Source organism: Paroedura picta, chromosome 12 (assembly GCF_049243985.1).
Source record: "Paroedura picta isolate Pp20150507F chromosome 12, Ppicta_v3.0, whole genome shotgun sequence".
NCBI lineage: Eukaryota > Metazoa > Chordata > Lepidosauria > Squamata > Gekkonidae > Paroedura > Paroedura picta.
In genome coordinates this window covers 30,130,844-30,158,600 of record NC_135380.1, presented here as the reverse complement: position 1 = coordinate 30,158,600, position 27,757 = coordinate 30,130,844, and the positions used below count along the sequence as shown (strand labels likewise).

General features: G+C 46.2%; 1 protein-coding gene and 2 long non-coding RNA genes across 3 annotated transcripts; all 3 read left to right on the top strand.

The window, feature by feature from the left end:
* Positions 1-412: 412 nt before the first annotated feature.
* Positions 413-11,532, top strand: LOC143821637 (lipocalin-like). The gene is made up of 7 exons (XM_077305816.1): positions 413-3,332; positions 4,603-4,742; positions 6,272-6,342; positions 7,091-7,207; positions 8,047-8,148; positions 9,109-9,130; positions 11,313-11,532. Exons 1-7 carry the CDS (start codon positions 3,237-3,239, stop codon positions 11,317-11,319), a joined length of 555 nt encoding a protein of 184 aa, XP_077161931.1. The 5' UTR covers positions 413-3,236; the 3' UTR covers positions 11,320-11,532.
* Positions 11,533-16,333: 4,801 nt separating this feature from the next.
* On the top strand, positions 16,334-18,057 carry LOC143822061 (uncharacterized). Its single transcript, XR_013226032.1, has 3 exons — positions 16,334-16,611; positions 17,731-17,801; positions 17,941-18,057. It is a non-coding gene; the product is annotated as an uncharacterized LOC143822061 (long non-coding RNA).
* A 2,929-nt stretch (positions 18,058-20,986) lies between these two features.
* LOC143822060 (uncharacterized) lies at positions 20,987-26,809 on the top strand. The gene is made up of 3 exons (XR_013226031.1): positions 20,987-21,206; positions 25,740-25,761; positions 26,704-26,809. It is a non-coding gene; the product is annotated as an uncharacterized LOC143822060 (long non-coding RNA).
* The last annotated feature ends 948 nt before the right edge of the window (positions 26,810-27,757 follow it).

The following is a 27,757-nucleotide window of genomic DNA, read 5'->3' as shown; positions in this document are numbered from 1 at the left end:
TGGTGAGGAAAGGAGAATTATATAAACTGCTTTGCGTCACCACTGGGCAGAAAAGGGCCATAGCTGAAGGATAAAGAACATAAAGAAAATGTGGGACTGCAGATTTTGTCAAAAAGCATTGGTCCCTTCTAATGAGTATTGTTGCCTTTTCTCCTCATGGAAAGAGCCTGGTTCTTTAAAGTTTAAGACCTTTAAGACCTTTCACTCTCTGTATTGTTGTATTTTAAAGCAGCCTTTCTCAACTTTTTTATACTTGGGAAACCGCTGAAATGTCCTTCAGGCTTCGAGAAACCCCAGAAGTGGAGTTATCATACAGAATATGGTTGGGAGGCATAGCTGTGGACGCGCCCACCCAGGGTTCCTCCTCCTTGCACCCCCTTCAGGTCCATCATTGGCCATTTTGGGAGGGAGGGTGGGTTGACATGATCATGTGTGGTCATATCACCTGATAAATGTTTACCAAATCTAAAAAATTAAAAATTAATTAACTCCCACCCATTCGGGAAACGCTTCCAGAGCTGTCAAGAAACCCCAAGCTTTCACAAAACCCTGGTTGAGAAAGCCTGATTTAAAGTAATGCTGATCACAGATCTCAGGAAGCCTTGGCTGAAGCAGCTACCCCTGGAATAACAAGCCCTGGCAAGCACACATGACTTTCAGAGTGTGTAGGAGGCCTTCTGCCCTAGTCTGAACTCATTCACATTTCATTTTGAAATGGAGCATTGCTTGTGCCACCTCCCTGGAAGGTATTTTGAGAGCTGCTTATCGTCAGGTTGCCATCCCAGGAATGAAAAAGGCTGGTGCCAGGACTAGGGAGCCATGGAATTGACTCTCCAAAACAGTCTCTTTCTCCAGAGGAAGTGATCTCTGTAGCCAGGTAATCAGTTGTATTCCTGGGAGGACTCCAGGCCCCACCTTGAGGTTGGTAACACTCACTGGTGCTGTATGAATAGTCGTCTATGTAGTACTTCTTGTTCCTGAGCTTTCACTGACAGTATGCAAAGGTGCAGTGGTGGCCAAACTGTGGCTCTCCAGATGTCCATGGACTACAATTCCCATGAGCCCCTGCTGGCACCAGGCCAGCAGGGACTCATGGGAACTGTAGTCCATTGACATCTGTTGAGCCACCATTTGGCCACTCCTGAGCATGTTAAACATTTTTGTTCCATGTCTGTATGTGCAGCAAAATCCATGGTCTCCTAATCATGGTGTGTTCTACCTTTACATTGACCCGTTAGATTTTTTTAAAAAGCTACTCTTGCATCTGGGAGGTGGAGGTCAAGGTTGAAGAGGGTAGAGGATGGAGCACAGTCTCTTGGGATGAGTTCATGAGTATAAATGCTTTGGAGTGGACCTGGGCAAAGCCTAGTCCATGAGATATAGATCCATCTCAGTATGGTCTTCTTTCTCCTTGTAGGCAACAGGAAGTATACTAACATTTCTTAAAATGTTAGGGTTGCCTGCAGGGAAGTATGGGTGGGAGTATTTCAGAGCAGAGAAATAGGGGAAAGTAGGGGGAAGTGCATCATGCCATGACGTCACTGCCCTTAAGCGATGTCACAGCATACTGCGATGCTCAAGGAATCCCCCAAAACTCTTTTTGGGGGTGAGGAACTTTATGTCGGCAGAGTTTGAATATGCAAAGGAGGAGCTGAGCACTGTCTGTTTAAAGAATAAACTCGTTTTACGGAGAAGAGAAACAACTTCGGAAAGAAGAGGGGAGAGTAATAGTTCTAACGGTCTGACTGTTGTGGAGGCAATCAGGGAGGAAGTGTGCTCAAAAGAGCAGGAAGTCTCCAACTGAGCCAATCAGAGTACAGCAGATGACTTGAAAATACCAGCAAGTTCCTAATCCGAATAGGCTAACTATACATCTCCCTCAATAACCCTTGTAGGATATTCATTGTATGCTGTTGTGTCATGCACATGACAGACCTTGCATAGACCAACTCTCCTGTGGGGTAGAATGCCTTAGAGCCCACCCTCTTAAGCAGCCATTTTCTCCAGGGGAACTGATCTCTGCAGTCTGGAGATCAGGTGTAATTCTGGGCAATGTCCCCCTCGCCCCTCTCCCTGGAGTTTGGCATTCCTCAGTGGGCAGTTTCTTTTCTAACTAAAGCTCCCAGGCTTTCCCATAGTTGTGTGAGACAGTCGCCCTTTCTTGCCCTCAGCTGATACCATTTTGTTATTGAGCCACTATCTAAGAGCACAGGAACTGTTCTCAGGAAAGCGGGTTGACTGAAGGTTCATGTGCCTGGACTGTAAGTCCTCTCCTGAGATGGCTTGGCAGAGGAAAGGGAAAGGCCTCGAAGAGGAATCTGCAGGCTTAAAGAGGGATTTAGATAAAAGCAGGATCCCCTTGCAGCTTCCTGATTGCGGCTGTTCCACCCACTGGGTTGAGGATGGCGACTTCTGGAACGGCCTGGCTATTTCTAAGGCCGTGTGGCTCCATCTGTGAGCAAGGACACTCTGTACCATTCCTTTTGTACCCGGTCGCTTTGCCCAATGTGCCAATGCACGTCCACCCATCATGTCTGGCCAGGGCCAACCTAACTTGACAAGCAGTTCAGGAGGCTGGGTGGGGCTCCAGGCCAATTGGGGAATCTCTGAAAAGGGAACACAGCTGACAGGGTTGCCAACTCCAGCTTGGAAAAGTCCTGGAGATTTTTTTTGGGGGGGGGAAGTGCTTATGGAGGGCAGCTTTTGGGGAGAGGAGGAAACTCAGCAGAGATATGGTGCCATACTCTACTCTCTGAAGTGTCTTTCTCCTCCAAGGGACCTGATCTCTGTAGTCTGGAGATCACTGTTGATTTCCAGGAGAGCACAAGACCCTACCTGGAGGTTGGCAACCTTACTACCCCTGGTCATTTGGCACAATGGAATCTGAGATGGGCCTGAAATATGAATGTATTTGTATGAAATTCTACAGGTGGGGTAAAATGATTCTTAAGGCAAGAAAAACTGCTTGAAGCAGGCCTGCATCCAAACCCACCCATTTGTAAGGCCTAGCAATTATCAGGTAATATACTGTTACCTGACACTGTTGGTCCAGAGGGCAGATCTGCTCTTGGCCAAAGTCTTTTGTAAGTGATGGGGGCAGAGCAGAGGGGTGTTGTGGGCTGTCCTGCCCATTGAGAGAGCAGCGCTAAGACGTATAAATTTGGATGCCTCTGAGGTTCTGGAGTCGTCCTTTGTCCAGCTGGTGAGTTGGCGAGCAAGGATTCAAGAACGCAAGAATGAAGATCCTGCTGCTGAGCCTTGTGATGGTCCTACACTGGGCAGTCTGTGCTCAGGCTGATGTTGCTGTGCAACCAGATTTTGACGTCCAGAAGGTATTGAGGGGGGATGCCCCTTGCGGGATGTGGAAAAGTTCCATTTTCTGAAAGCTGGAACAAGGCCTTTGGTTATGGGGATGAATGAAGGTGTACATTCATCTCTTGGGACAGATTCACAAGTTGCAAAGTCCATGTAGACACGTGGCTGTCATGAGCACTTCGGATAAGATGTGTTCTGGAGTTCCAGTTCCCAGGTACTTGAGAACACATTTTGTACTGGGACCAGAATAAATGGAGAGAAGGGGATTCTGTGTTCCCCTCTGCACTGTTTTCCTGACCTGAAATGGCCCTGGGAGTAGCCATAAGTACAGATAGATTGTCCAAACAATGGCTCCCTTGAGACCATTTCAGAATGGGAAAACAGGGCAGACTGAAGTCTTTTCCCCGTAGGTGCCACAGTCTCAATCTGCATTGGTCCCATGTACATTTCCCAGAACACACCTGTCAGAAGTCCATATGGGAGGTCATGTGGACTTTGTAAGGTGTGACTTTCAGGGGAGGGGTGGTCTCTCAGTGGTAGAACATCTGCTTGACATGCAGAAGGTCTCAGATTCAATCTTTTACATCTCCATTTAAAGGACCAAGCAGTAGGTGATGGGGAAGAACTAAACCTGAGACCCTAGAGAACTGCTGACAGTCTGAGTAGATAATACTGACCTTGATGGACCAATTAACTGTAGGGTGTTTTTTTCCTATGAACGTATGAACTGACCCTGTGATCATTTATCTTTGTTTATCTCTGGTGTCCCTTATTCTTCTTTCCTCCAGTGTCTTCTGTCATCATCAAAATTGAGATTATAACAATACATGCCATAAGTAGAGTTGCAAGCTCCGGATTGCAAAACTCCTAGAGGCTTGGAGGGTACAGTCTGCAGCGGGTGGACTTTGGGTAGGGTAGGGAAGGACCTCAGTAGGGTATATATGACATTATCAAAAGTGGCCCTATTCTCCAGGGGAACTGATGACTCTTGCCTGGAGATCAGTTGTAATCCCAGAAGATCTCCAGGCAGCACCTGGAGATTGGCAAGGCCAACCGTAAGTGTTCAAAGCATTTCAGTAGGGTTTGTGATTCTCAGTCTGGCATCACTGCCTTCCTATTGCAAACTGGGCACTGACCTGGATCACCCAGGAAGAGGTAGGCAATGGCAAACCACCTTTGAATGTCTCCTGCCTTGCAAACTCTGCTGGCTCACCAGCTGTGAAGACTGAGCATGTGAGCGTGTGCATTTCAGAGTGTCCTCAGAATCACCAGTATCCATTTCTCCAGTTTGCAGGGATGTGGCATGTTATGGGCGGGGCATCAAACTGCCCTGTATTCCAGGCCATGAAGGACATAATGGACTCCTCAGCTGCTGTTGTGACGCCCCTCCCAAATGGAGACATGAAGATCCTGACTGGCTTTCCTTTGTAAGTGCCTATGCTGGCCTTGGGGGATTCTGCATCATGTTGCCACACATTGTGTCTCCATCACTGCCTATTAGTCAGTTTCAGGCAGGGCATCCTTTTTTGGAATTGAAAGGAGAGATTTTCAAAGTTGCTTTCACTTCTGGGTAGTCATCTCAGGAGGTTTTCCCACCTTCTTGCTGTCTAAGTGCCATTACTCATTAAGCATTTAAATGTTTTAAAATGCCCTGCTTGAGTCTAGTGGTAGGAGGTGTTCAGCATGACCTCTGAATGCCTAATGTTGGAAACAAATATTAGGGCTTGGCCAGTTGTCTTCATGCCCTGATTTTGAGTGCCTTCCAAAGTCATCCTGCTGGTCCCTGGGCATGGTGCAGGAGGATAAGGACTTTTCCTCTAGTCAAGTGAGACACTGTTCTTTATATAAACATGAGCAAGTTCAGTAAAACTTGACACCTTTGATGGAACCTTTTCTCTCTCTCCTTAATTATTACTGTCTCCCTCCTTCCAGCTGATTGACCTACCGATTATGTAAACTAAAATGGAACAATGCTAGTTGAAGCTGGCTAAATGGGGGCAGCAGAGGGAGATTTTGAACTTTGCGTCTCTGCTTGTTGGCCTTCAGAGCTGGCTATCTAGCTGGCTACCATGAGGAAGAAGAAGAAGAAGAGTTGGTTCTTATATGCCGCTTTTCCCTACCCGAAGGAGGCTCAAAGTGGCTTACAGTCGCCTTCCCATTCCTCTCCCCACAACAGACACCCTGTGGGGTGGGTGAGGCTGAGAGAGCGCTGATATCACTGCTCGGTCAGAACAGTTTTATCAGTGCCGTGGCGAGCCCAAGGTCACCCAGCTGGTTGCATGTGGGGGAGCTCAGAATCGAACCTGGCATGCCAGATTAGAAGTCCGCACTCCTAACCACTACACCAAACCAAGCATGCTGAATTAGGTGCATGTTTTGTCTGATCCAGAAGGGTAATGGTCTTATGGGTGCATCCTCTCAGAGAAAGTCACATCTTCCTTTGAATCTTCCACTTTAGAATCCAAAGGAATGAGGCCAATGTCCATGGTAATAGACTGGTACATGATATGACCAGTTTTTTAGCCCCCTGGCAGCTGGTCGGCCATTGTGGTAAACACGGGGCTTACTTGACAAGGTGGAAGGTTCTATCCAAGAGGGCTCTTGGGAGCCAGTGTAGTGTAGCAGTTAAGAGTGGCAGACTGGAATCTGCCAGACTGGGCTTGATTCCCCACTTCTCCTCTACATGAAACCTGCTGGGTGACCTTGGGTCAATCACAGTTTTCTCAGAGATCTCTCAGCCCTACACTACCCCACAGGGTGTCTGTTGTGGGAAGAGGAAGGGAAGGTGGTTGTTTGCTGTTTTGAGACTCCATCAGGTAGTGATAAGCAGGGTAGAAAAACTCCTCTTCTTCTTATGGGTCTATGTGCAAAAGGAGGTCTCATCTCAAATGCTCCGGGCTGGTTTTATTCATTTATTTTTTAACCCAGACTTTCTTTCCTCTCTTCTGTTTTCTAGCCCTGATGAATGCAAGAAGGTAGACAGAGTTTATAAGAAGACAGAACAGCCTGGGCGTTTCTTCCATGCAGGTACACAGGAAGACTGAGGCATACCTAGAGGGACCATATCTTTGCTTGTTGATATGGAACATCTATTGGTACACTCCCTCAAACGGAAATGTAGACGGATGTGACAGCCATCATCCTGCCTCAGGAAGCACACCACTAGATGGACTTCAGCAGCGGCGGTGGCACCAGAGCAGTGAGGCGCTCTCATTGCTCTGGCATCGCCGCCGTTGCCCCGTCTCTGGAGAGCAGGAGCAGCCTCGAAAGACTGGTGGGGGTGGTGGCAGTAGGTATGCGTCAGCGCTGGGGCTTGCTGGCCTGACCCCGCCTCCACCAGGCTTCCAAGGCCACTTCTGACTTCCAGACAGCAGGAGCAGCCTCAGAAGACTGGTGCGCGGGGGTGGGGGTGGGGGTGGGGAGGCAGCACTGGGGCTTGCTGGGCTTGCACTGCCTCCGCTGGCCTTCTGAGGCTCCTCCCACCCTCCAGAGAGCGGGGGAAGCCTCGGGAGACTGGCGGGGGTAGGGCCAGTCCAGCGAGCTATGCCAGCAGGTAAGGAGGGGAGGAGGGAGGGGGCAGGGGACAAGGATTTTCACCCCTTAGGTGGAACCTCCACTTAAGGGGCAAGAATCTTTGCCGGTTGATTTTTAAAAAATAAATTAACCACTATCTTGGATCGTGCTCCTCTGAGCACATGCAGAGTTGGCTTTGCTTAAATGAGGGTTTTAAGTAAGACTTCAGGAGAAAGCGATTCCTTTCTGTTTCCTTCTGCAGATGATATGACCAGGAGAGACCTGCGTGTCATGGATACAGACTATGACAACTACGCTTTCCTGTATACCTTTAAGGAGACTGAAGATAATCCTAGCACCACAACCATCCAGATCTACAGTGCGTGCTCCAGTGATTTTTATTATTTAAGCTGTTTAGTGCCCTGCTCCTCTTTCCATATTTAAATTCTGTCATCAGTCAGTCCCTCTGCCAGTTGGTTCTCTACAATCTGCACAACATTTCTACCTGTCTGCAGAGACTGTTTTTAACTTGAGGTTTCCTGCCCTGAGCTGAGCAGGGAAGGGTGGGATATAAGAAATTATTACTGTTATTGTGATATTGTGATGATGATGATGATGATGATGATGATGATGATGATGATGATGATGATGATGATGATGATGATGGTGATGATGGTGATGATGATGTCTCCTATTGAGCCGATCAGGACACTGGAGGAGATAATCTGAAAACTGGCAGGAAGTTCCTGATCTATGTTAAATGCAGTTCACTTCTGATGCCCCCTGCAGGACACTTTTTACATTCTGCTCAGTCATGCACACTGCAGACCTCACACATTCCAACAGGATGGAGAGAGGATTTCTTGTTGGAAGGTTGAACAGGGTTTAAAAGAGGTCTTGCTTCCCTGCAGTATGCTCAGTCTTCTTCTGCCTCTAGTCAAGTGGATTTGTGAAGTCTGGCAAAAATGTTTGATCAAAGGTGGAAGTGTTCATATTGCCAGGATATCTTTCCCCAAACCTTCTTCACTTTCTGGAAAAGAAGTCCATTTATCAGCTGTCTCTAGCTGTTAGCATCCACCCCCCTAACAAAGCACCCCCCCCAGTTAATTCTCTTTTTCATGAAAACCAGAGATGAACAAAGTCACCATAAAGCTCTGTGTTTCCCAGCATCCCCAAAGAAATGCATGACTTGGTTCTAATGTCCATCTCTTTGTGTAGCCAGAGACGCTCATGTAAGTCCAGAGGTAATGGAGAAATTCAAGAAACATTGTCGTGATGTGGGGCTCACTGATGATTTGGTGGCGATGTTACCCAAATCTGGTGAGTATTGATGTGTTTCACTGGATTCTGCAGCTTGCTTCCTGGAAGCTTTGGGCACAGAGATTCAGCAGATGAACTGCTTCCAGTCACAGAGATTTGGATAGCCTGCCTGGTGGAATGAGTTGCCAGTTGAAATCTAGTCCCTGACAGAGCTATCAATGTTCTGCAGTGCCTGTAAAATGGCACTCTTCCACCTATGATTTAGGCCAGGCTGGTCAAGAAACATTGTGGGCTCTCCCCTCCCCTCCCTCCCCTCCCCTCCCCTCCATGCTTTCCCCTATATGAGACCTCCCCTGTAGAGGGGACTGATTACCATCAGACTTATTGAATTTGCCAGTTAAATTGTAGCAGCTATGAAAGTCATTTGTATTTCATTATGTTTTAATAGTTTTTAAAATATGTAGAACCGCTTGGGTGGTTTAGATTTCTATATATTTTGGTCTGAATGACCGTAAATAAATATTGATAGATTGATTGATTGAAACCGCCCGAGCCCAGCATTGTGAAGGGGCGGTCTATAAACTGGAAAATAAATAAATAAATGAGATGCAACTATCAGAATTAATCTCCCTGCTCCACCCTAGTTAAAATTCTGAGGGTAAGGGATGTGATTGGGGAGGCTGGTCATCTTTAGTGTCCATGCATGGATTACCTGTGCATGCAACCTGCACATGCTGCAGCTCCTGAGTTCTACCTGAGCTCCTGATAACCGGCTGCAAGGCAATATTTTTCATGCCTCCCCGACCAACAGGACCAAGACTGTCTTTATTGTAAGGGCAGCCTAAGTCTTCTGTAGTTTGGCCCCAGGATAGAGTGAGCCGACTCAAGACTCAGGGAATGCTTGTGGCCCTTAGAGGTGGACAGTTTGCCTACCACAAGGCCTTTACTACTGTGTAACAAAGGATGCCTTATGCTGCTTTTGTGTGTTTTGGCTCATAAATCTCTTTCTTTGAATTGCAGATAAATGTGTCAAGGCTCTCAGGTGAATAATTTCGAATTATTTGGGGTACACCCTTATCTCATGAGCTGGCATTTTGTTGTTGTTCCTAGAGTGGCATCTATATGCATCTTTATTGTGAAGTAATTGTGGTCAGGTGGCTCCCATCTTGATTTAGTCTCTCAGAGACTGGACCTTCACCTGCTGAAAGAGAGGAGGAGGAGGGAAGGTCCAGGGTGTCCCAGATCTGTGTGATCCTGATGGTCTATCCCCTTTATTGTATCCCTGTTAGGAAAAACCATTTGCTATTTGGGTTTGTGTTTCTTAGCAGTTCCAACTAGCGATGTACAAAAAAAGGGTATTGTTTTGCATTCAGGTATATTTGGCCTGAAAAATACTGGTATATGCTGATATATATCAGTATTGGTTTTTAGATTTGGCAGTGTTTGGGATTCCCGAATATATTCAGCTCCATTATACCCTATGGAGCCATTAAAGTCAATGGGAAATCTAGCCTAAGTCTATTTAGTGGTCTGGTTGGGGAAGGCTGAGGTTGAGGCACCAAAATTGCAGCCTAGCTGCTGGAACCTCTCCTCAAAGCAGCCCCCAAGTTTGAAACAAATTGGACAAGGGAGTCCAATTCTATGGGCATCCCTAGAAGTGCCTCCATTCTCAATTGTTTCCAAATGAGCAAAAATAGCTAGGCAGCAGTACGAGCCCCACAGAATGTCCCAGAGAATCTATACAGTCAAAGTGAGGGGGGCATTTTTGCAAGGCCAGTCCAGCAGTGGGACCAATATAATACTGCCCAACAACGCCAGGGCCTCTGTGGTAGTGCCAACCCAACAGAATTCGGTTCACATCAGAGAATTTCTGCACTAAAGAAGGAGGCACTTCTTCAGGGACTGCAGAACCCTGCAATCCATATAGTAGTGTCCAGTAGCAGAAACCAGTGCTCCATTGTGGCAAATGCCAGTTCAACAGGACTGCAGTATGGAATTACAATTCCAGCAAGGCGGAGGAGTTTGTAAGGACACCCTAATTACTCTAAAAGGACAGCAGCTGAAATAAAATAAATAATAATAAATAAATAAATAAATAAATAAATAAATAAATAAATAAATAAATAAATAAATAAATAAATAAATACATACATACATACATTGGGTTTAATTGGCTTTAACTATTTGACAAAAGTGACAGATTTTATTTTCCTGGGTTCTAAGATCACTGCAGATGGGGACTACAGCAAAGAAATTAAAAGACGCTTGCTCCTGGGGAGGAAAGCTATGGCAAATCTAGTCAGCATCCTAAAAAGCAGAGACATCACCCTGCCAACAAAAGTGCGTCTAGTCAATGCTATGGTCTTCCCAGTTGCAATGTATGGCTGTGAAAGTTGGACCATAAGGAAGGCCGAGCGTCAAAGAATTGAGGCTTTTGAACTCTGGTGCTGGAGAAGACTCTTGCAAGAGGACAGGAAGGCCTGGAGGATCATTGTCCATGGCGTCGCGATGGGTCGGACATGACTTCGCATCTAACAACAATAATTTGGCAACCACGATACATGTGCTCAGTTAAAAAATACTGAATAAATCCCAAGATTTATCCCCCCCCCCCAGGTTTGCTTAAAACCAATGCACAACCATAGTTCCAACTGTAACCAGTTGCTTTGGAAGCCAGATTGACAGGCCTGGAAGCTTTTATCCTCTAGGTGGGGGCCTCTGGTATCTATATCTGCATAGGTGTCTTGAGGACTGAAGTCTACAAGGAATTTCCTGGAGAACTAGAATTTCAAAGCATCCTTTGTCCCACTGGAGTTGTTGAAGGAGTGTTTTCTTCAGTAGCTGCCAAACTCTGGTCCTCCTATATCTGTATTCCTTTCTGGAACTTACTGTAGGTTGAGCTGTGTGGAAGGTTGGCAAGGAAGCCACAGCCCAGCCTTTCTCTGCCCCCATGCTGGGAAGAGCAGCAGAATGGCAAGGTTATTGGTGCAGAAGATTCCTTTGCAGGTCAGACAGGTCACACAAAGAGAGTCTGGTTCCTTCTCATTCCGTCACCTGGTAGGTCCAGTCACATCCTAGCACCTTAGTGGGCCACTGCAGGTCTTGTGGTGCAGAAGTGTGTCAGGTCTGGAAAGTCTGAAGTGATTGGGCAGGATGACCTTCTGGCAAATTCTCAGCTGTATGACTGGGCCTAACACCTCCCCTCCCCCCATTTATTTTTGCAGTGGCTGAAGAAGATCTGACCTGACAGCAAGCAAAGCCTGCTCTGTCCCCCTCACAGATATTTCAGCAGCCTGGAAATCAGGGCTGCTTCTCTTCACATTTCTGTCTCTCCATTTCTCTCCACTCATCTTCTCAGCATTTTCTTTTTTGTCGATGTGGGCTCTGTCTTACCTTTATGAAGGACTTTGTCTCTTTTGACTGAATAAACAGTTTTTAAAAGTGGTTTTTTTTTAAGTTTGCCTGTTTGTGGTGGGTCATCTGGGCTGCCTGTGTGTGTCCCCTCCCTCATAGGATAAGGGCAGAGGGAAGGAGCCAATCCTGCCACCGTGTTGAGCTTTTACATGCAGGTCAGGCAGGGAGGAATTGTTCCTTTCCCCCAGATTAACCCAAGGCTTTGTACTTAGGCAGACAAGGAATATTGCAGCACAGGAGGGGGGAAAAACTCTCACAGACTAAAATAAACCCTCAGTTTCTTATGATGGAGAAAAATGTAGCTTCCACTATGGGATTCAAAGGGGGTGAATAACAGCAAATGCTTACTTAAAAGCATACATCTTTATTTGATTGGTCATGACCAAGGAAAGCATCTGTCCCTACATGAATTCACGATGCTGACTCCTGAATATAGTTGAACTCACATCTTATATAAGCAAAATTACATCACTACAGAAAGTAAAATTTATGCAATTATTGATTAACAATACTGCACTGAATGACAATCAGACGATGTTCACATCCTCTTTCAAGATGCTCAAGACTAAAAGAAACCCTTTTGAGAACCTCACTGGCTTTTTTGTCTCACACAAAACTGTTTTTCTTGCGAAAATCTTTGTTAGCAAAGTGTTAACCTCTTAGCTAATTTTCGTATGGGGTTAAAAAAAACCCTTCTTTCCTTAACTCAGGAACTAATTTGGTACTAAAAGTGAATGCATGGTTAGTATAGTTCTGTGACTGCTTGCTTCAGCATTCTAATATGTCTGGGCTCTTTGACGCTTTCTCCTTCGTTTATAAGGATATCTTTGCAGGGCAATCCCTGAGCATTTGGAGAGTTCAGTGAAAACCCCGTAACCATGAGTTAAGTTAAAAGGAAAGAATTTTCAATCATAAGGAAGGCTAAAGGAAAAAGATTAAGGGTTTGCACACTCTCTCATACACACAGAGAATAACATGTGTATGAAATGTTTTGGACAGAATCCAAAACAGGTTACCGGACTGGAGGACTGAAGTTCAGAAGACACCCACCAAAGATGGCTTCACCATCCATTTCCCAGGATCATTTAACTCATCTCTTCTCACAGCAGGCATGGGATGTACTGAGATTTCTGAGATTCTCCAAAGCTTCTGTTTCCTCCAGGGGACCTGGAGATCGATTTTAATTTACTGGAGATTGGCAACCAAAATGACTGATGACCCTGAACCTGAGATGGGCCTGAAATGTGAATGTATTTGTATCTCTTCACTTTTCAGACTGCAGCCCTAACTGGGAAAATATTTGAGGAAACAACACCTTATCTCATGTATGTAAAATGATACAGGCAGGTGGAAAAGAATTCTTAAGGCAAGAAAAATGGCTTAAAGCAGCCCTGCATCCAACCCACCCATTTGTATGGCTTAGCAGTTATCAGTTAATATGCTGTTACCTGACACTGCTGGCCTAGATGGCAGATCCGCTCTTGTCCAACGTGTTTCATAAGCGATGGGGCAGAGCAGAGGGGTGTTGTGGGCTGTCCTGCCCATTGAAATATAAGAGCTGAGACATATAAATTTGGGTCCCTCTGTTTCTGGAGTCGCTCTTTGTCAAGTTGGTTAGTTGGTGGGCAAAGAACCAAAAACGCAAGAATGAAGATTCTGCTGCTGAGCCTTGTGATGTTCCTACACCGGGCAGTCTATGTGCAGGCTGATGTTGCCGTGCAACCAAATTTTGACCTCCAGAAGGTATTGAGGGGGGATACCACTTGCAGGATGTGGAGGATATGGCCTCAGTCTCTAGTTTTCTACTTGTCCATCTGACTGCTCCACCTCCATATAAAAATAAATGTCTACTGGTTGATTCCCTGTCCTTGGTATCTTCTGCCTAGCCTACATCCATGTATGTTATCAGTTCTGGATTATTGTTTGCTAGTGATTTGAGTTTTAAATGAGTAGTGCCTTGAAGATACCTGGCAAGCCTTTTTATGGCATTCCAGTCTCTCTTACCTGGTGACTCTACTTTCTGAGATAGTATGACCACAGCTGCTGTGATGTCAGGACGTGTAAGTCAGGGTCCTCCAGATGTTCATGGACTACAATTCCTATGAGCCCCTGCCAGCAAAAACTGGCAGGGGCTCATGGGAATTGTAGTTCATGAACATCTGGAGGACCACAAGTTGACTACTTATATAAAATAGTATTCCTATTGTTTCTCTGTACTGTTTGTTGTTGGTTAGAAGTTCTTCTTTCCCTTGTTATTTTAGATAGTTAGTCTACATTGAATTGGTGACCTGTTTGGATTCTCTCATATACATAAAGTCCAGGAACTCTAGGATTTCTTGTTCCTGGTTTAGGAGATAACTTCTGTCTTCCTCTCTGTTTTAATTCTGAGGTAGTAATCAGCTCTTCTCTTCCACTTCTTCACTTAGATGTTGTACTATTTCATTATAGTCTCCTCCAGCTTGGTGTAATGGTTAAGAGCAGTGGTCTCTAATCTGGAGAGTTGGGTTTGATTCCCCACTCCTCCACATGCAGCCAGCTGGGGGACCTTGGGCTAGTCACAGTCCTGTTAGAACTGTTCTCACAGAACCCTAACCCTAACTGTTCTCACAGAACAGTTCTGTCAGAACTCTTTTAGCCCAACCTACATCACAGGGTGTCTGGCATTCCTCTGGCACCTTTGGTGGGTAACATATTATGTAGGTGGGTAACAGTGTTAATCACTTCTCCCCAGTATTTTTCAGGTAGCTGTCCATCTAGGAACATGCATCCGTATATCTTGGTTAGGGAGTGATTCTTTCTTTCTGCTATACTATTTTATTCTGGAGTATATGGAACTGTGAGCTGATGTTCTATTCCTTTTTTAGTCAAGTAGTCCTTCATGTCACAACTCACGTATTCTCCTCCATTGTCTGTGCAAATGGCCAGTAGATTTCTCTGGAACCTCTTGCTTACTATTGCAATGTATGCTTTGAGCTTTTCTAGCATTGGTTTTTCTCCTTGATTAAGTAGGTGACTGCATACTTTGAGAAATCACCAATAAAGGTTAGAATATATTTGTTCCTACTTGGTGTCTCTGTCTTTATTGGGCCACATACTTCACTATGAATTAGCTCTAGAGGGTCCTCTATCTGGCTTCTCTCATGATTTTTACTGAAGTTAGACCTCAGTTCTTTTCCTTGATTGCACTGTATATAGACTCTTTCAATATTGCATTTGGTTATCTGTATGCCCTTGGACAAGATTCTGGCTGTGAAGCTGGGAAATAGTAATATTATCTCTATGTCCGTCTGCGCCACAGCCAGGAACATTTTCTTATGATTGTTCTGTTTATATATATAGACAATTATGGTATATATATATATATAGACAATTTTCATTGAGGACCTATCTAATATGTCCATTTGGTAGCTTGCATTTCACAGTTCCTGACCCAACCCTTTCTGCAACCACAGAACTTCATAGAATCATAGAATAATAGAGTTGGAAAGGGACATCCTGGGTCATCTAGTCCAACCCGCTGCACTATGCAGGACACTCACATCCCAATCGCTCATCTACTGTAACCTGCCACCCCTTTGCATTCACAAAATCAGCCTCACCGTCAGAAGGCTATCTAGCCTCTGTTTAAAAATTTCCAAAGTTGGAGAACCCACCACCTCCCGAGGAAGCCTGTTCCACTGAGAAATTGCTCTAACTGTCAGGAACTTCTTCCAGATGTTTAGATGGAATTTCTTTTGAATTAATTTCATCCCATTTGTTCTGGTCTGTCCCTCTGGGGCAAGAGAGAACAATTCTGCTCCATCCTCTATATGGCACCCTTTTAAATACTTCCATCTACCACACTTAGAATCTCTTTTTTAGCTTGACAAGGTTAAAAAAAAAACTCTGTGCCAAGACATGTGCATGGAGCATCCACTGTCCAAATACCATATCTTATTTTAGCTGCACCTTGGGTTAATACAAAGCACTTGGTTTAAAACTGTCCCTTTGTATCTCTTTTTGAAAGAGACGCCTGTGCTTGGGAGCATTCCAGCCCATTTTAAAGTGCCCTTGTTTTTGAAAGGAGCGGCAAATCACATTGCTCTTGTTTATATTCTGAGACGTTTGCTCAATATTTGGTTCAGCTCTGCTATTGCAGTCCTCAAACTTTGCATATACGACTCTTCATTTCACTTAGAGACAATTTGCCTTTTGCTTCAATTTGGGATACAGTATTTGCATAACTTTTTGGCAAACCAATTAAAATTAATACAACAGCACTTTCGAGTTTCTCATTTAAACCAAGCATGGCATCTGTGGCCATGCAAATTGCCTCCTTCTGGCATTCTAATGCTAAATTAAACTGGCTTCTCAGAGACAAATTAACACAAAGCTATTCTAACTCTTACCAGACTGCTTTTGCAGTCTGCATTTGCATGATTCTTAAAACATCTATATCAGTCAAACCTTTGATCAGGGCTCCTTGTGCCTCCTCATTATCAGAACCTCAGGCCTTTTGTCCCACCTGCTCGTTATCTCCCAGTCCCATCTCTAGCAGGTGGCTCTTCACTCTTTATGTGAATACCATTTTGACCACTGAAGACGGCCCTCAGGATGAAAACATGTTGGGTCCTTTGGTTATTATACATGTGTAACCATTATTGAGATTCTTTGGAATTGGACATGCAGATTCATCCTGATGCTGTAGTTGGGTTTTTAATGGGACCTTTGTTATTTTTAATCCTATAATTATGTGCACTGTGTAATAAATAGTTGTATTATATATTTTTGTTTGTTTGCTCAGCCTTTGGCTTCCTGGCTTGATGGCACTTTCTGCTGCCATATGAATAGTGCTTTGTGCATTATATTCAAGGTATGAGCAATGCGTATTGAAACGGGTGCAGGAATTAACACTGCAAACCCAAGACCGAACATGCGAGTGTATGCATTTCAGGATATACTCAGAATCGCCAAAAATCAATTTCTCCAGTTTGCAGGGCTGTGGCAGATTATGGGTGGGGCCACAAACTGCCCTGAATTCAAGGCCATGAAGGACAAAGTGGAATCCTCAGCTGCCGTTGTCACACCCCTCCCAGATGGAGATGTGAGGATCCTGACTGGCTATCCTTTGTAAGTACCTTTACTGGCCTTGGGAAATTCTGCATTATATTGTAATACAATGTTTCTTACAGACAGAGGTCTTCATATGTGGGGGTGCACACATACACATATACACACGCATATACATATACACATACACATCCATGTATAACTTATTTGCATATGATGGTTTGAGCTGTCATGTCAGATTCTGGGTTTAGAGGCTGAGAAATCTGGCTGTGTAAAATTCATTTCTTTAAGCAGGGCACCATGAATTCCCAACAATGTGATGTGAAATGATGGCCACTAGTTTAATCCCTCTCTTTAAAAGGATTGGTCATACTTGTGGAGAAGCCTATTAACAGATAGCTCAAACATCTCTCTTCGGAGGCAGTCTACCTCTGAATGCCCAATGTTGGAAACAAATATTAGGGGTTGGCCAGTTGTGTTCATGCCCAGCTTTGTGGCCTTCTCAATATCATCCTGCTGGTCCCTGGGCATGGTGCTGGGGGACAGGGACTTTTCCTTTGGTCGAGACTCTGTTCTTTATATGGACACAAGCACTTGTGCTGGAGAACCTGACAACTTTGAAGGAACCTTCTTTTTCTCCTTCATAAAAGTTGCTCTCCTTATCCCTCCGCCTAGCTGATTGACCTACCGATTAATTAAGCAAAAACAGATGGATGCTAGTTGAAATTGGCTGAATGGGGGCTGCTGGGGGAGATTTATTATATGATGTTGTTGTTGTCGATAATGATGGTGAAGAACTTTGCATGTCTGCTAGTGGGCTTCAGAGGCACCTGGCTAGCCAATCTGAAAAAGTGGATGCTGGATGAGGTGGTTATTTGGTCAGACCCAGAAGGATAGTGGTCTTGTGGGTGCATCCCATCAAGGAAAGTAGCATCTCTCTTTGAATCTTCCACAGAAGAATCCAATGGAATGATGTCAAATTTTTGTAGCCCTCTTGGCAGCAAGTTGCCCATTGTGTAAAACATAGTGCTGGCTTGACAAGATGGCACATTGGTTTGATCCAAGAGGGCTCTTATGGTTGTATGTGCAGAAAAAGGTGTCAGTTCAAATGTCTCAGATGACTTTTAGTTATTTACTTTTTAACCCATCCTTTCTGTCCTCACATGTTTTGTTTTCTAGAAGCGAGGAATGCAAGCATTTAGACAGAGTTTATAAGAAGACAGAACAGCCTGGACGCTTCTTCCATGCCGGTACATAGGAGGACTGAGGCAAGCCTAGAGGGGCCAAATACAGCATGTTCCTCTGAGCATGTGCAGTGTAGTTTTTGCTCAAACAAGCATTTTAAGTAGGACTTTGTGGCAAGTGAATCCTTTCTGTTTCATCATGCAGATGACAAGACCAGGAGAGACATGCGTGTCATGGATACAGACTATGACAACTACGCTTTCCTGTGTACCTTTGCGGAGACTAAAGGAGATCCGAGCACCACCACCATCCAGATATACAGTGCGTGCGCCAGTGATTTTGTGAATGAGGCAACATGGCTCTAGGCAGCTAAGAACAGCCATCTGACACTCAAACCTTATTGGCATGGGGCTACACAGAGAGCTGGGTGGCCAGCTTGAGACAGTTTCCCTTTGCTTGTGTTATTTTATTTGTTGGAGTTTGATGGGTGTGGATTTGTGAGGGGCAGACTTTCTCTCTTCCTTTCCTTTCTTAGTACACAGATCTAGAAGAAGGAAGAAGAAGAGTTGGTTCTTATATGCCTCTTTTTCTCTACCTGAAGGAGTCTCAAAGTGGCTTACAGTCGCCTTCCCTTTCTTCCCCCCACAACAGACACCCTGTGAGGTGGGTGAGGCTGAGAGAGCCCTGATATTGCTGAAGAAGAAGAGTTGGTTTTTATATCCCGCTTTTCTCTACTGGAAGGAGTCTCAAAGCAGCTCACAATCATCTTCACTTTCCTTTCCGCACAACAGACACCCTGTGAAGGAGGTGAGGCTGAGAGAGCCCTGATATTACTGCTGCATCAGAACAGCTTTATCAGGGTTGTGGGGAGCCCAAGGTCACCCAGCTGGTTGCATGTGGGGGAGCAGGGAATCAAACCCGGCTCACCAGATTAGAAGTCCACACTCTTAACCACTACACCAAGCTGGCTCTACACTATATATCTACACTATACTCTTTTCCCCTGATCACTAATTCTGGTTTAACTAGAAGAATTTCTAATGCTAATTCCATAGTTGAATCTTGCTTTGGCAGTCGGCCACCTCTCTGCTGTTTCTTTTCCCTAATGGGTAAACAATGTGTACAATGTTGGTTCCCCCCTTCCATTCTACCCTCACAGCAACAGCCCCAAGGCTGAGAAACAATGACTAGACCAAGGTCACCTTGTGAGCGCCACATAGGTGCCCTTTTGGCACTGTTATCTCCATGTGTATTGATGCAACAATTATATAATACTAGTAATAAGTTGCATTGATACCATTTAACTTTTCAAATTAAATTATATAAATTATATTCTTAATGTATTAAACTGCCTCGGTCAGCGTCTTGGAAAGGGGAACTTTGTTTCCGCTGGGCGGCTGGTTTGAGGATGGTGCATTATTGGTTTTGTGAGGAGGGTGGCCAGCGTTGTCTCCATGTTAATTTCTTGGCCTCAGCCATTGGTCTGGTGGAAGAGCTCTGTCTTGCAGGGCCTCCTGAATTGTTGAAGGGCGTGAGGGCCTGGATCTCATCAGGGAGAGCGTTCCACCAGGTTGGGGCTCCGGTTATGGCCAGTTTCATTTCTTTGGGGTCAGAGATCCTGAGCAAGTGCTGGCCACTGGATCTTAGTGCCATTTTATGTGTGTGCAGGGGAGAGTATAAAGAGCCTCTTGTGGCGCAGAGTGGTAAGGCAGCCATCTGAAAGCTTTGCCCATTAGGCTGGGAGTTCGATCCCAGCAACCGGCTCAGGGTTGACTCAGCCTTCCATCCTTCCACGGTCGGTAAAATGAGTACCCAGCTTGCGGGGGGGGGGGGGGGTAAAAGGTAATGACTGGGGAAGGCACTGGCAAACCACTGGTATTGAGTCTGCCATGAAAATGCTAGAGGGTGTCACCCCAAGGGTCAGACATGACTCGGTGCTTGCACAGGGGATACCTTTACCTTTACCTTTAGGGGAGAGTATATGTGGAAATGCAACACTACAGAAACAACTTGTATGCTGTATGATCTTCAGAGACAAGATGGGGAATGATGGAGGCTTCCTGATTCCTTGGTTCCACCTTGGAAACAAGATGAGAAGATCTGGTTAATTTTAAAATCCCAGGGAGAATTCAGATGTCTAGAAGTAGAAATGGCTTTGCCTCCCTGTGGCTGTATTGGATGGGATGACCAATGATCCTCGTTGTGTATTGAGCCTTTAATTGTTTTTGCATCTCTTTTCCTATGCAACATTCTTTTGTTGTATTTCTTCTCCTTGCTAAATGCTGCGGTTGCTCTGAGAAAGGAATTTGCCCACCAGTTGATGAAGCCTTTACATTTGTCTGGAAACTGTAGCCAAGCTATACTGCGCACCCATCTCATTGTTTGAAGCCATAAAGCCCCCCCTCCAAATATTTTGTGAACTGTTGTTCAGTGAGGGTGCTAACCTCTCTGAGATTGCTCATACACTCTGGCAGAACTAGAGGCTTTGCATGGGGCTGCAAGGTGGAGTTTGAGTCAGGGCAGGTTGCCTCACCTTTTCCTGCTCCCGCATGGGGGAACATTTTGCCTGGTGCACCTCGTCTGCCCCGGATTTGTGGTCATGCATGGGAGCCAGGGCAGCAAAGTTCCCAGTGCAGAAGTGTCTGAGTTCTCGGTGGAAAAGGGATAACTGCTAAATCAGCAGGCCTGGCAAACCATTTGAAGGATGGTATTGGTACACAGAATAGATACTCGGTGATTCACAAGGGAAAGATCAGGGAGAAAAATAGTTCAGAGTGCACACGTAGCATTTGAAATGAAGCTCTACTGACTCAATTTCAGTGAAAATGGGAAGTAAGCTTTGGTGCTCATAATAGGCTATTGATTAAAAGACATCTTGCTTCCCTGCATTATGCTCAGTCTTGTTCCTTTTCTGCCTCTGGTAAGTGAATTTGTGAAGTCTGGCAAAATTGTTTGATCAAAAGTAAAAGTACTATGATTGTTCATACTGATGGCATCTTTCCCCTAACCCCCTTCAGTTCTCTGGAAAAGAAATCATTTTGTCAGGTAAGCCTCTAGGGCAGGGGTAGTCAAACTGCGGACCTCCAGATGTCCATGGACTACAATTCCCATGAGCCCCTGCCAGAATTCGCTGGCAGGGGCTCATGGGAATTGTAGTCCATGGACATCTGGAGGGCCACAGTTTGACTACCCCTGCTCTAGGGTAAATAGGCTGCTAGCATCCCTCCCCCAACACAGCATGCCACTCCCCCAGTTAATTTTCTTTTTTATGAAGACTAGAGATGAAAGAGGTCACCATAAGCTCTGCATTTCTCAGCATCAATGAAGAAGTGCACGAATTGGCTCTAATGCTCATCTCTTTTGCATAGCCAGACACCCTGACATAAGTCCAGAGGTAATGCAGAAATTCAAGAAACATTGTCATGATGTGGGGCTCACCGATGATTTGATGACGATATTACCGAAATCTGGTGAGTATAGATGTGTTTCACTGGATTCTGCAGATCCTTATCACAGATGCTTTAGGCTGATCCTGCATTGAGCAGGGGTTTGGACTAGATGGCATGTATGGCCCCTTCCAACTCTAGGATTCTAACTGAAAGCAGCCCACTGTTGACTCCCAGTGCAACAAAGCAGGGTCAGTCTGTGACAAGGATCTGTCCAGCTGCTGCTGAAAGACTGCCAGTGAGGGGGAGCTCACCACCTCCTTAGGCTGCTTGTTGTACTGCTGAACTGCTCAGTCCAGCACAATGATCCAAAGGACTCAGGATAGAATTAGACCCAGAAAGAAGCTGAAAATGAGTAAGCGATACTATTTCTATAGAATAGCTAGTTCTTATATGCCACTTTTTTCTGTCTGAAGGAATGTCAAAGTGGCTTACAGTCACCTTCCCTTTCCTCTCCCCACATCAGACACCCTGTGAGGTGGGTGAGGCTGAGAGAGCCCTGATATTACTGCTCAGTCAGAACAGCTTTATCGGTGCTCTCCAGATTAGAAGTCCGCACTCCTAACCACTACACCAAGCTGGAAATACAAGTCACACCAGAATGACTTGAATGGGACTTGAATTGAAGAAGATGTACTAAGGAATTCTAGTAAGGGTCTGATACAGAGGTCACATGGGTAAGCAGAACAACTGGGGACCATTGACAGACAGACAGACAGATAGACAGACAGACAGAGTCTTAAAGTGGCTTACCGTCGCCTTCCCTTTCCTCTCCCCACATCAGACACCCTTTGAGGTGGGTGAGGCTGAGAACGCCCTGATATTAGTGCTCCATCAGAACAGCTTTATCAGTGCTGTGGTGAGCCTAAGGTCACCCAGCTGGTTGTATGTGAGGGAGTGGGGAATCAATGAACGCAGCAGACAGGGAAATTTTAAGAGGTGGTAGGACTAGACAGCATTCTTCAGGTATCAAAAGAAGGAATGGTATACGAAGCTCCTTGCTTTCATCAGGGATGTGTTGAAGGATGCAATTAATGAGGAGGAAAGTTTCTCTACAGTGACCACAGACCCCAAATGGAGACACTTGTGTCCACTGGAAACATAGTCAGTACAAGTTTGGCATTGGGTGAAATGTGCGAGGTAGGAAGGCAGGAGCTAAGGTCAAGTGCATAAAGGAAGCCAAAAGTAAAATGGGGAAAGTGCATTAGAAGAAAGGACCCAAGGATGAAAGCCCATGGTTGTGTTTGTATATGAATCAAAGTAGAATACGAAAAAAGGGAAGAAAGGTTCAAAACATAAATAGAGAAAAGCAGAACCTTTCCAAGGCAATTGGTACAATAAATTTTATATATTGATAATTTTTTAAGGACCAACCAAAACGGTTTCTAGATATACTCCGTTTTCACAATTTTTCTTCAGTGGTTGATTCCTTATACTCTTATCAAACAATTTTTATATATAAATAGGCCACCGGCTCTGTAAAATATTGTGGGGAATGTCAGTCAAAAAACATTCTCAATGGTTTAGGGCTACTATCCAGGTATAAATAAGAGTATAAGGAATCAACCACTGAAGAAAAATTGTGAAAACGGAGTATATCTAGAAACCGTTTTGGTTGGTCCTTAAAAAATTATCAATATATAAAATTTATTGTACCAATTGCCTTGGAAAGGTTATGAATCAAAGTAGGCCTGACTATCAGCCAAGGGCATCAACATTTGGTTTAGGATTGTCTTCTTCAATATAAAACCTGCATCTTGTTAATAAACAGAAAGCCTCTTTCATTTTCCCTTGTGGTTAGAAGGAGGAACAGAGAGTTTTCTTTGTTGGTTCCTAGAATTTTGAATGGTCTTCCTCAATTGATCCAATTGTGCCTTCCTCTTCTTTTTTGCAGCAGCAGTGAGCTAAAATGACATTATTGAGCTTGGGGGAAGGGCTGGGGAAAGATCTGTAGGGGAAAAGGAAGATCCTCTCTGCTGGTAATTTGATGTTGCAAGAAGAAAGAAGGCGATCCCAATAACACAAGAAGAGAAAAAAATCTGTCCAATGGCTTAATCAAATAATATTCAAAATATAAGAGTCTCTGGTATCTCTTTATTATAATTTCTACCTGGACACAGCCTGGCGGAGATACCAGAGATTCTCTGAGATACCAGATATCTTAACACCGCCCGTGGCGCCACGGGCGCCACGGACTAAATAAAATGGTAAGGCGTTCTGAGGCGGGATGTGTCCGGGATGAGGAAGGGTCCGGATTGGACCCTTCCTCCGGACAGACAATCGGAGGGACCAATCGGCAGGCGCGAAGCGCCTGCCGATTGGTCCCTCCGATTCCCAGCCCCGAGCAACTGCGAGCCGCGCACAGCGCGGCTCGCAGTTGCTTCTTTGCCGCCGGCCTGACGCGTCGGAGGCGCTTCGCGCCTCCGACGCGTCAGGCCGGCCGCAAGGGAGCCTCCGGCAGCCGTGCGCAGCACGGCTGCCGGGGGCTCCCTGGCCGCCGGCCTGACGCGCCGAGAGGCAACAGCAAACTCCGAGGAGCCATCAACATTAAAAACAAAAAAAACAGCCAAAAAGCGCCAGAACCTGGCTTGCCGGGCGTCAAGCCGCCGGCCTGGGGGCTCCCAGCCCTCATGGCCGCAATAGAAAACTCCGAGGAGCCGCCGACATTAAAAAAAAAAAACGGCCGAAAAGCCCCAGTACTTGGCTCGCCGGGCGTCAAGCCGCCGGCCTGGGGGCTCCCAGCCCTCATTGCCGCAACAGAAAACTCTGAGGAGCCATCGACATTAAAAACAAAAACAAAAACAGCCGAAAAGCGCAAGTACCTGGCTTGCCGGGCGTCAAGCCGCCGGCCTGGGGGCTCCCAGCCCTCATGGCCGCAACAGAAAACTCCGAGGAGCCGCAGACATTAAAAAACACAGCCAAAACACGCCATTACCCGGCCTGGGGGCTCCCAGCCCTCATGGCCGCAACAGAAAACTCCGAGGAGCCGCCGACATTAAAAAAAAAACACAGCCGAAAAGCGCCATTACCCGGCCTGGGGACTCCCAGCCCTCATGGCCGCAACAGAAAACTCCGAGGAGCCGCCGACATTAAAAAAAAAACACAGCCGAAAAGCGCCATTACCCGGCCTGGGGACTCCCAGCCCTCATGGCCGCAACAGAAAACTCCGAGGAGCCGCCGAAATTAAAAAAAAAAAACAGCCGAAAAGCGCCATTACCCGGCCTGGGGGCTCCCAGCCCTCATGGCTGCAACAGAAAACTCCGAGGAGCCGCCGACATTAAAAAAAAAAAAAAACCCCGGCCGAAAAGCGCCATTACCTGGCTCACAGTCCATAGGGCAGGTTGCCGCCTGCCCGCGAGACCAGGAGGGCCCAGATGCCGCCACCAACAACGGGCCCACGCAGCCGGGAGCAGCCTGCGCCGCCACAAGATGTCCCCGCCTCGCTGCAGCCGCCGCCCACCCCGCCTGCACAGAGCCGGGACCTCCAGCCTGAGCACAGTGGGGGAGCAGCGCCGCTGGCCACCCCGCCCACCTGACGCCCAAGCCTCCGGAAACAGCGCACGAGGCGCTGCGCCGCGCTGCCCGCACAGTGCTCAGCTTCCCCGCTGTCCCACGGAGCCGGCCTCGCCATCGGAGCAGCGCTGCCGGCCACCCCGCCCACCTGACACCGAAACCGTGCCGCTCGCACAACGCTCCGCTCGCCCGCTGTCCCACGGAGCCGCAAGCAGAAGCCTCAACATTGCGCTGGAGCGCCGCCTCCGCCCACCCTGCCCACCAGACGGCCAAAGTTGCCCCAGCCGCGCCCAGGGAGCCACGCTGAGCGGCTCCAGACTCCAGCAGCCAGCTCTCTCCTGCCCTCCAGCCCGGCTGCCTCCGTTTCCTGCCTTGCACAGGCACTCCGGTAAGCCACGGGCTGGGGGGTGGGCCAGGATTAGTTGCTGCCGCCTCCCCAGATGGCCAACACCCGGCCTCTGGTACGTGCTCTGGCCCTGCTGCCATCACAGCCTCCCTAGAGCCCGCTGTATTTGGATTACAGCGGGCTTATTTTCTAGTTTCAAATATTATTTGATTAAGCCATTGGACAGATTCTTTTTTTCTCTTGTTGGTAGTTTGATGTTGGCCTTTGCCAATTTTTACATTGAGTTTGATTGGATCAATTTAAACAATAAAAATATGGTAGGCTAAAAAAAAATCAAACAAATGTGGAGGCTTGTAGAGAGTTGGAGTGTGAATCTTAACAAATAGGGCAGGATCCTGGCAGATCCCGGGTGGCATTGGATATCTTTCAACAGCTAATCATTCAGCTGGGATCCCAGCAGGACCAGGGAAGTTTTGACAAATGGTAGGGTTAGGGTTAGGTTGGATTTGGTTTACCTCCTGGCAGTCTTCTGTAGTCTGGCCCCAGGACAGAGTGAGCCGACTCAAAACTCAGGGAAAGCTTGTGGTCCTTAGAGATAAACAGCTTGCCTACCACGAGGCCTTTAATACTGTGTAACAACGGATGCTTTTTGCTGCTTTTCTGTGTTTTGGCTCATCAATTTCTTTCTTTGATTGCAGATAAATGTTTTAAGGCTCTCAGGTGAGTGGAATTTGATACTATGCACCTGTGCCATGATCTGGCATCTATTTGAATCTAGAGGAATCTTTATTGTGATGCAGGTGGTTCCCATCTTGATTTAGCCAATCAGAGACTGGACATTCAGTTGATGAAAGAGTGGAGGATGGGGAGGGTCCGGGCATAGATGTGTGTGATCCTGAAGGTCTGTCTCTTTTATTTCATGCTGGTTAGGGATTGTCAAGGTTTGCCATTTGAGTTTTTATTTGCTTAGCACTTCCAACTGTAACCAGATGCGGTGGAAACCAGATTAACCTGGAAGCTTTTGTCTTTAGGGTTATGCAAGTGGTATCTGCACAAGTGTCTTGAGGACTGAAGTCAAAAAGCAATTTCCTGGAGAACTAGAATTCCAAGGCATCCTTTGTCCCTCTGGAGTTGTTGGAGGAGTGTTTTCTTCAGTAGCTGCCAAACTCTGGTCCTCCTATATCCGTATTCCTTTCCGGAACTTACTGTAGGTTGACCTGTGTGGAAGGTTGGCAAGGAAGACACAGCCCAGCCTTTCTCTGCACCCATGCTGGGAAGAGCAGCAGAATGGCAAGGTTATTGGTGCAGAGGATGCCTTTGCATATCAGATAGGTCACATGCAGAGAGTCTGACTCCTTCTCATTCTGTCACCTGATCTAGTCACATCTTGGCACCTTAGTACACGGTAGTCAACCTGTGGCCCTCCAGATGTGCATGGACTACAATTCCCATGAGCCCTCATGGGAATTGTAGTCCATGCACATCTGGAGGGCCACAGGTTGACTACTCCTGCCTTAGTGGGCCTCTACAGCTGCCTGTGGTTCAGAAGTGTGTCAGGTCTGGAAAGTCTGAAGGTCCCTGGGCAGGATGACCTTCTGGCAAATTCTCAGTTGTGTGATTTGGGCCTAATTATCCCCTCCCCCCCACTATTTGTTTTTGCAGTGGCTGAAGAGGATCTGACCTGGCAGCAAGGAAAGCCTGCTCTGTCCCCCTCACAGGAATTTCAGCAGTCTGGAAATCAAGGCTGCTTCTCTTCACATTGCAGTCTCTCCACTCATCCTCTCAGCATTATGTTTTTTGTCGATGTGGGCTCTGTCTTACACATATGAAGGATTTTGTCTCTTTGATTGAATAAACAATTTTTAAAAGTGGGTTTTAAAACGTGGGCTTATCTGTTTGTGGTGGGTCATCTGTCTCTGTGTGTCCCCTCCCTGATAGGATAAGGGCAAAGGGGAAGAGCCAATCCTGCCACCATCTGTGTTGAGGTTTAATGGCCAACATAAATCTGCTGTACTATATTGTACGGTTTGGGCTTGGGCTTGGCCCCACCTCTTCCATGCCCAAACTTCACACTGTTTAGACTGGGTAAGGTTGCCAGTTGCCTTGGACAATCTGTATTTCCACTGATTGTTTGGGGGGGAAAACTGAAAAACATACTGGGTGTTTCTATGATGGGTATCCCCCCCCCAGTTTCCCCCAATAGTCAGTGAACCTACTGGACTATCTGGGTCAATACCAGACATCTGTCAACCTTACATGTCCTTTCATTTGGAGAAACCAAAGTCTTCATCTAAGCCTAGAAAGAAATGGGCAGTCAATGCAGATCTCTCACCACATGGTTCATATGACCCCTAGATCCTGTTCCCAGCATCAGTCTGACTGCTGTTTCTTGCAGCCATTGAACTTTCTTGACTATTTTCTAAGGCAGTTCCATATTTAGCATGTGATCAAAATACATATAAATCTCACCAGAAAAGGCAGTGGATAGTATTACAGCAGAAACTGATGGACTTGGGGACATAAAGCTCCAATGACAGCACAGGATCCAGGAGAGCACACAAATGACATACCTGCTTTTCCAGGGGAGTGGAATCCCTTCCAGGACAGGCCACCTCTGCAGTCCTTTGTTATTGAGCTACAGCCCCTCTATCTTTTCTGGATTGATAGCCTGCAGCAAGGTGGTTGTACCAAGTACTTCCCAACTGTAGCCCATAGA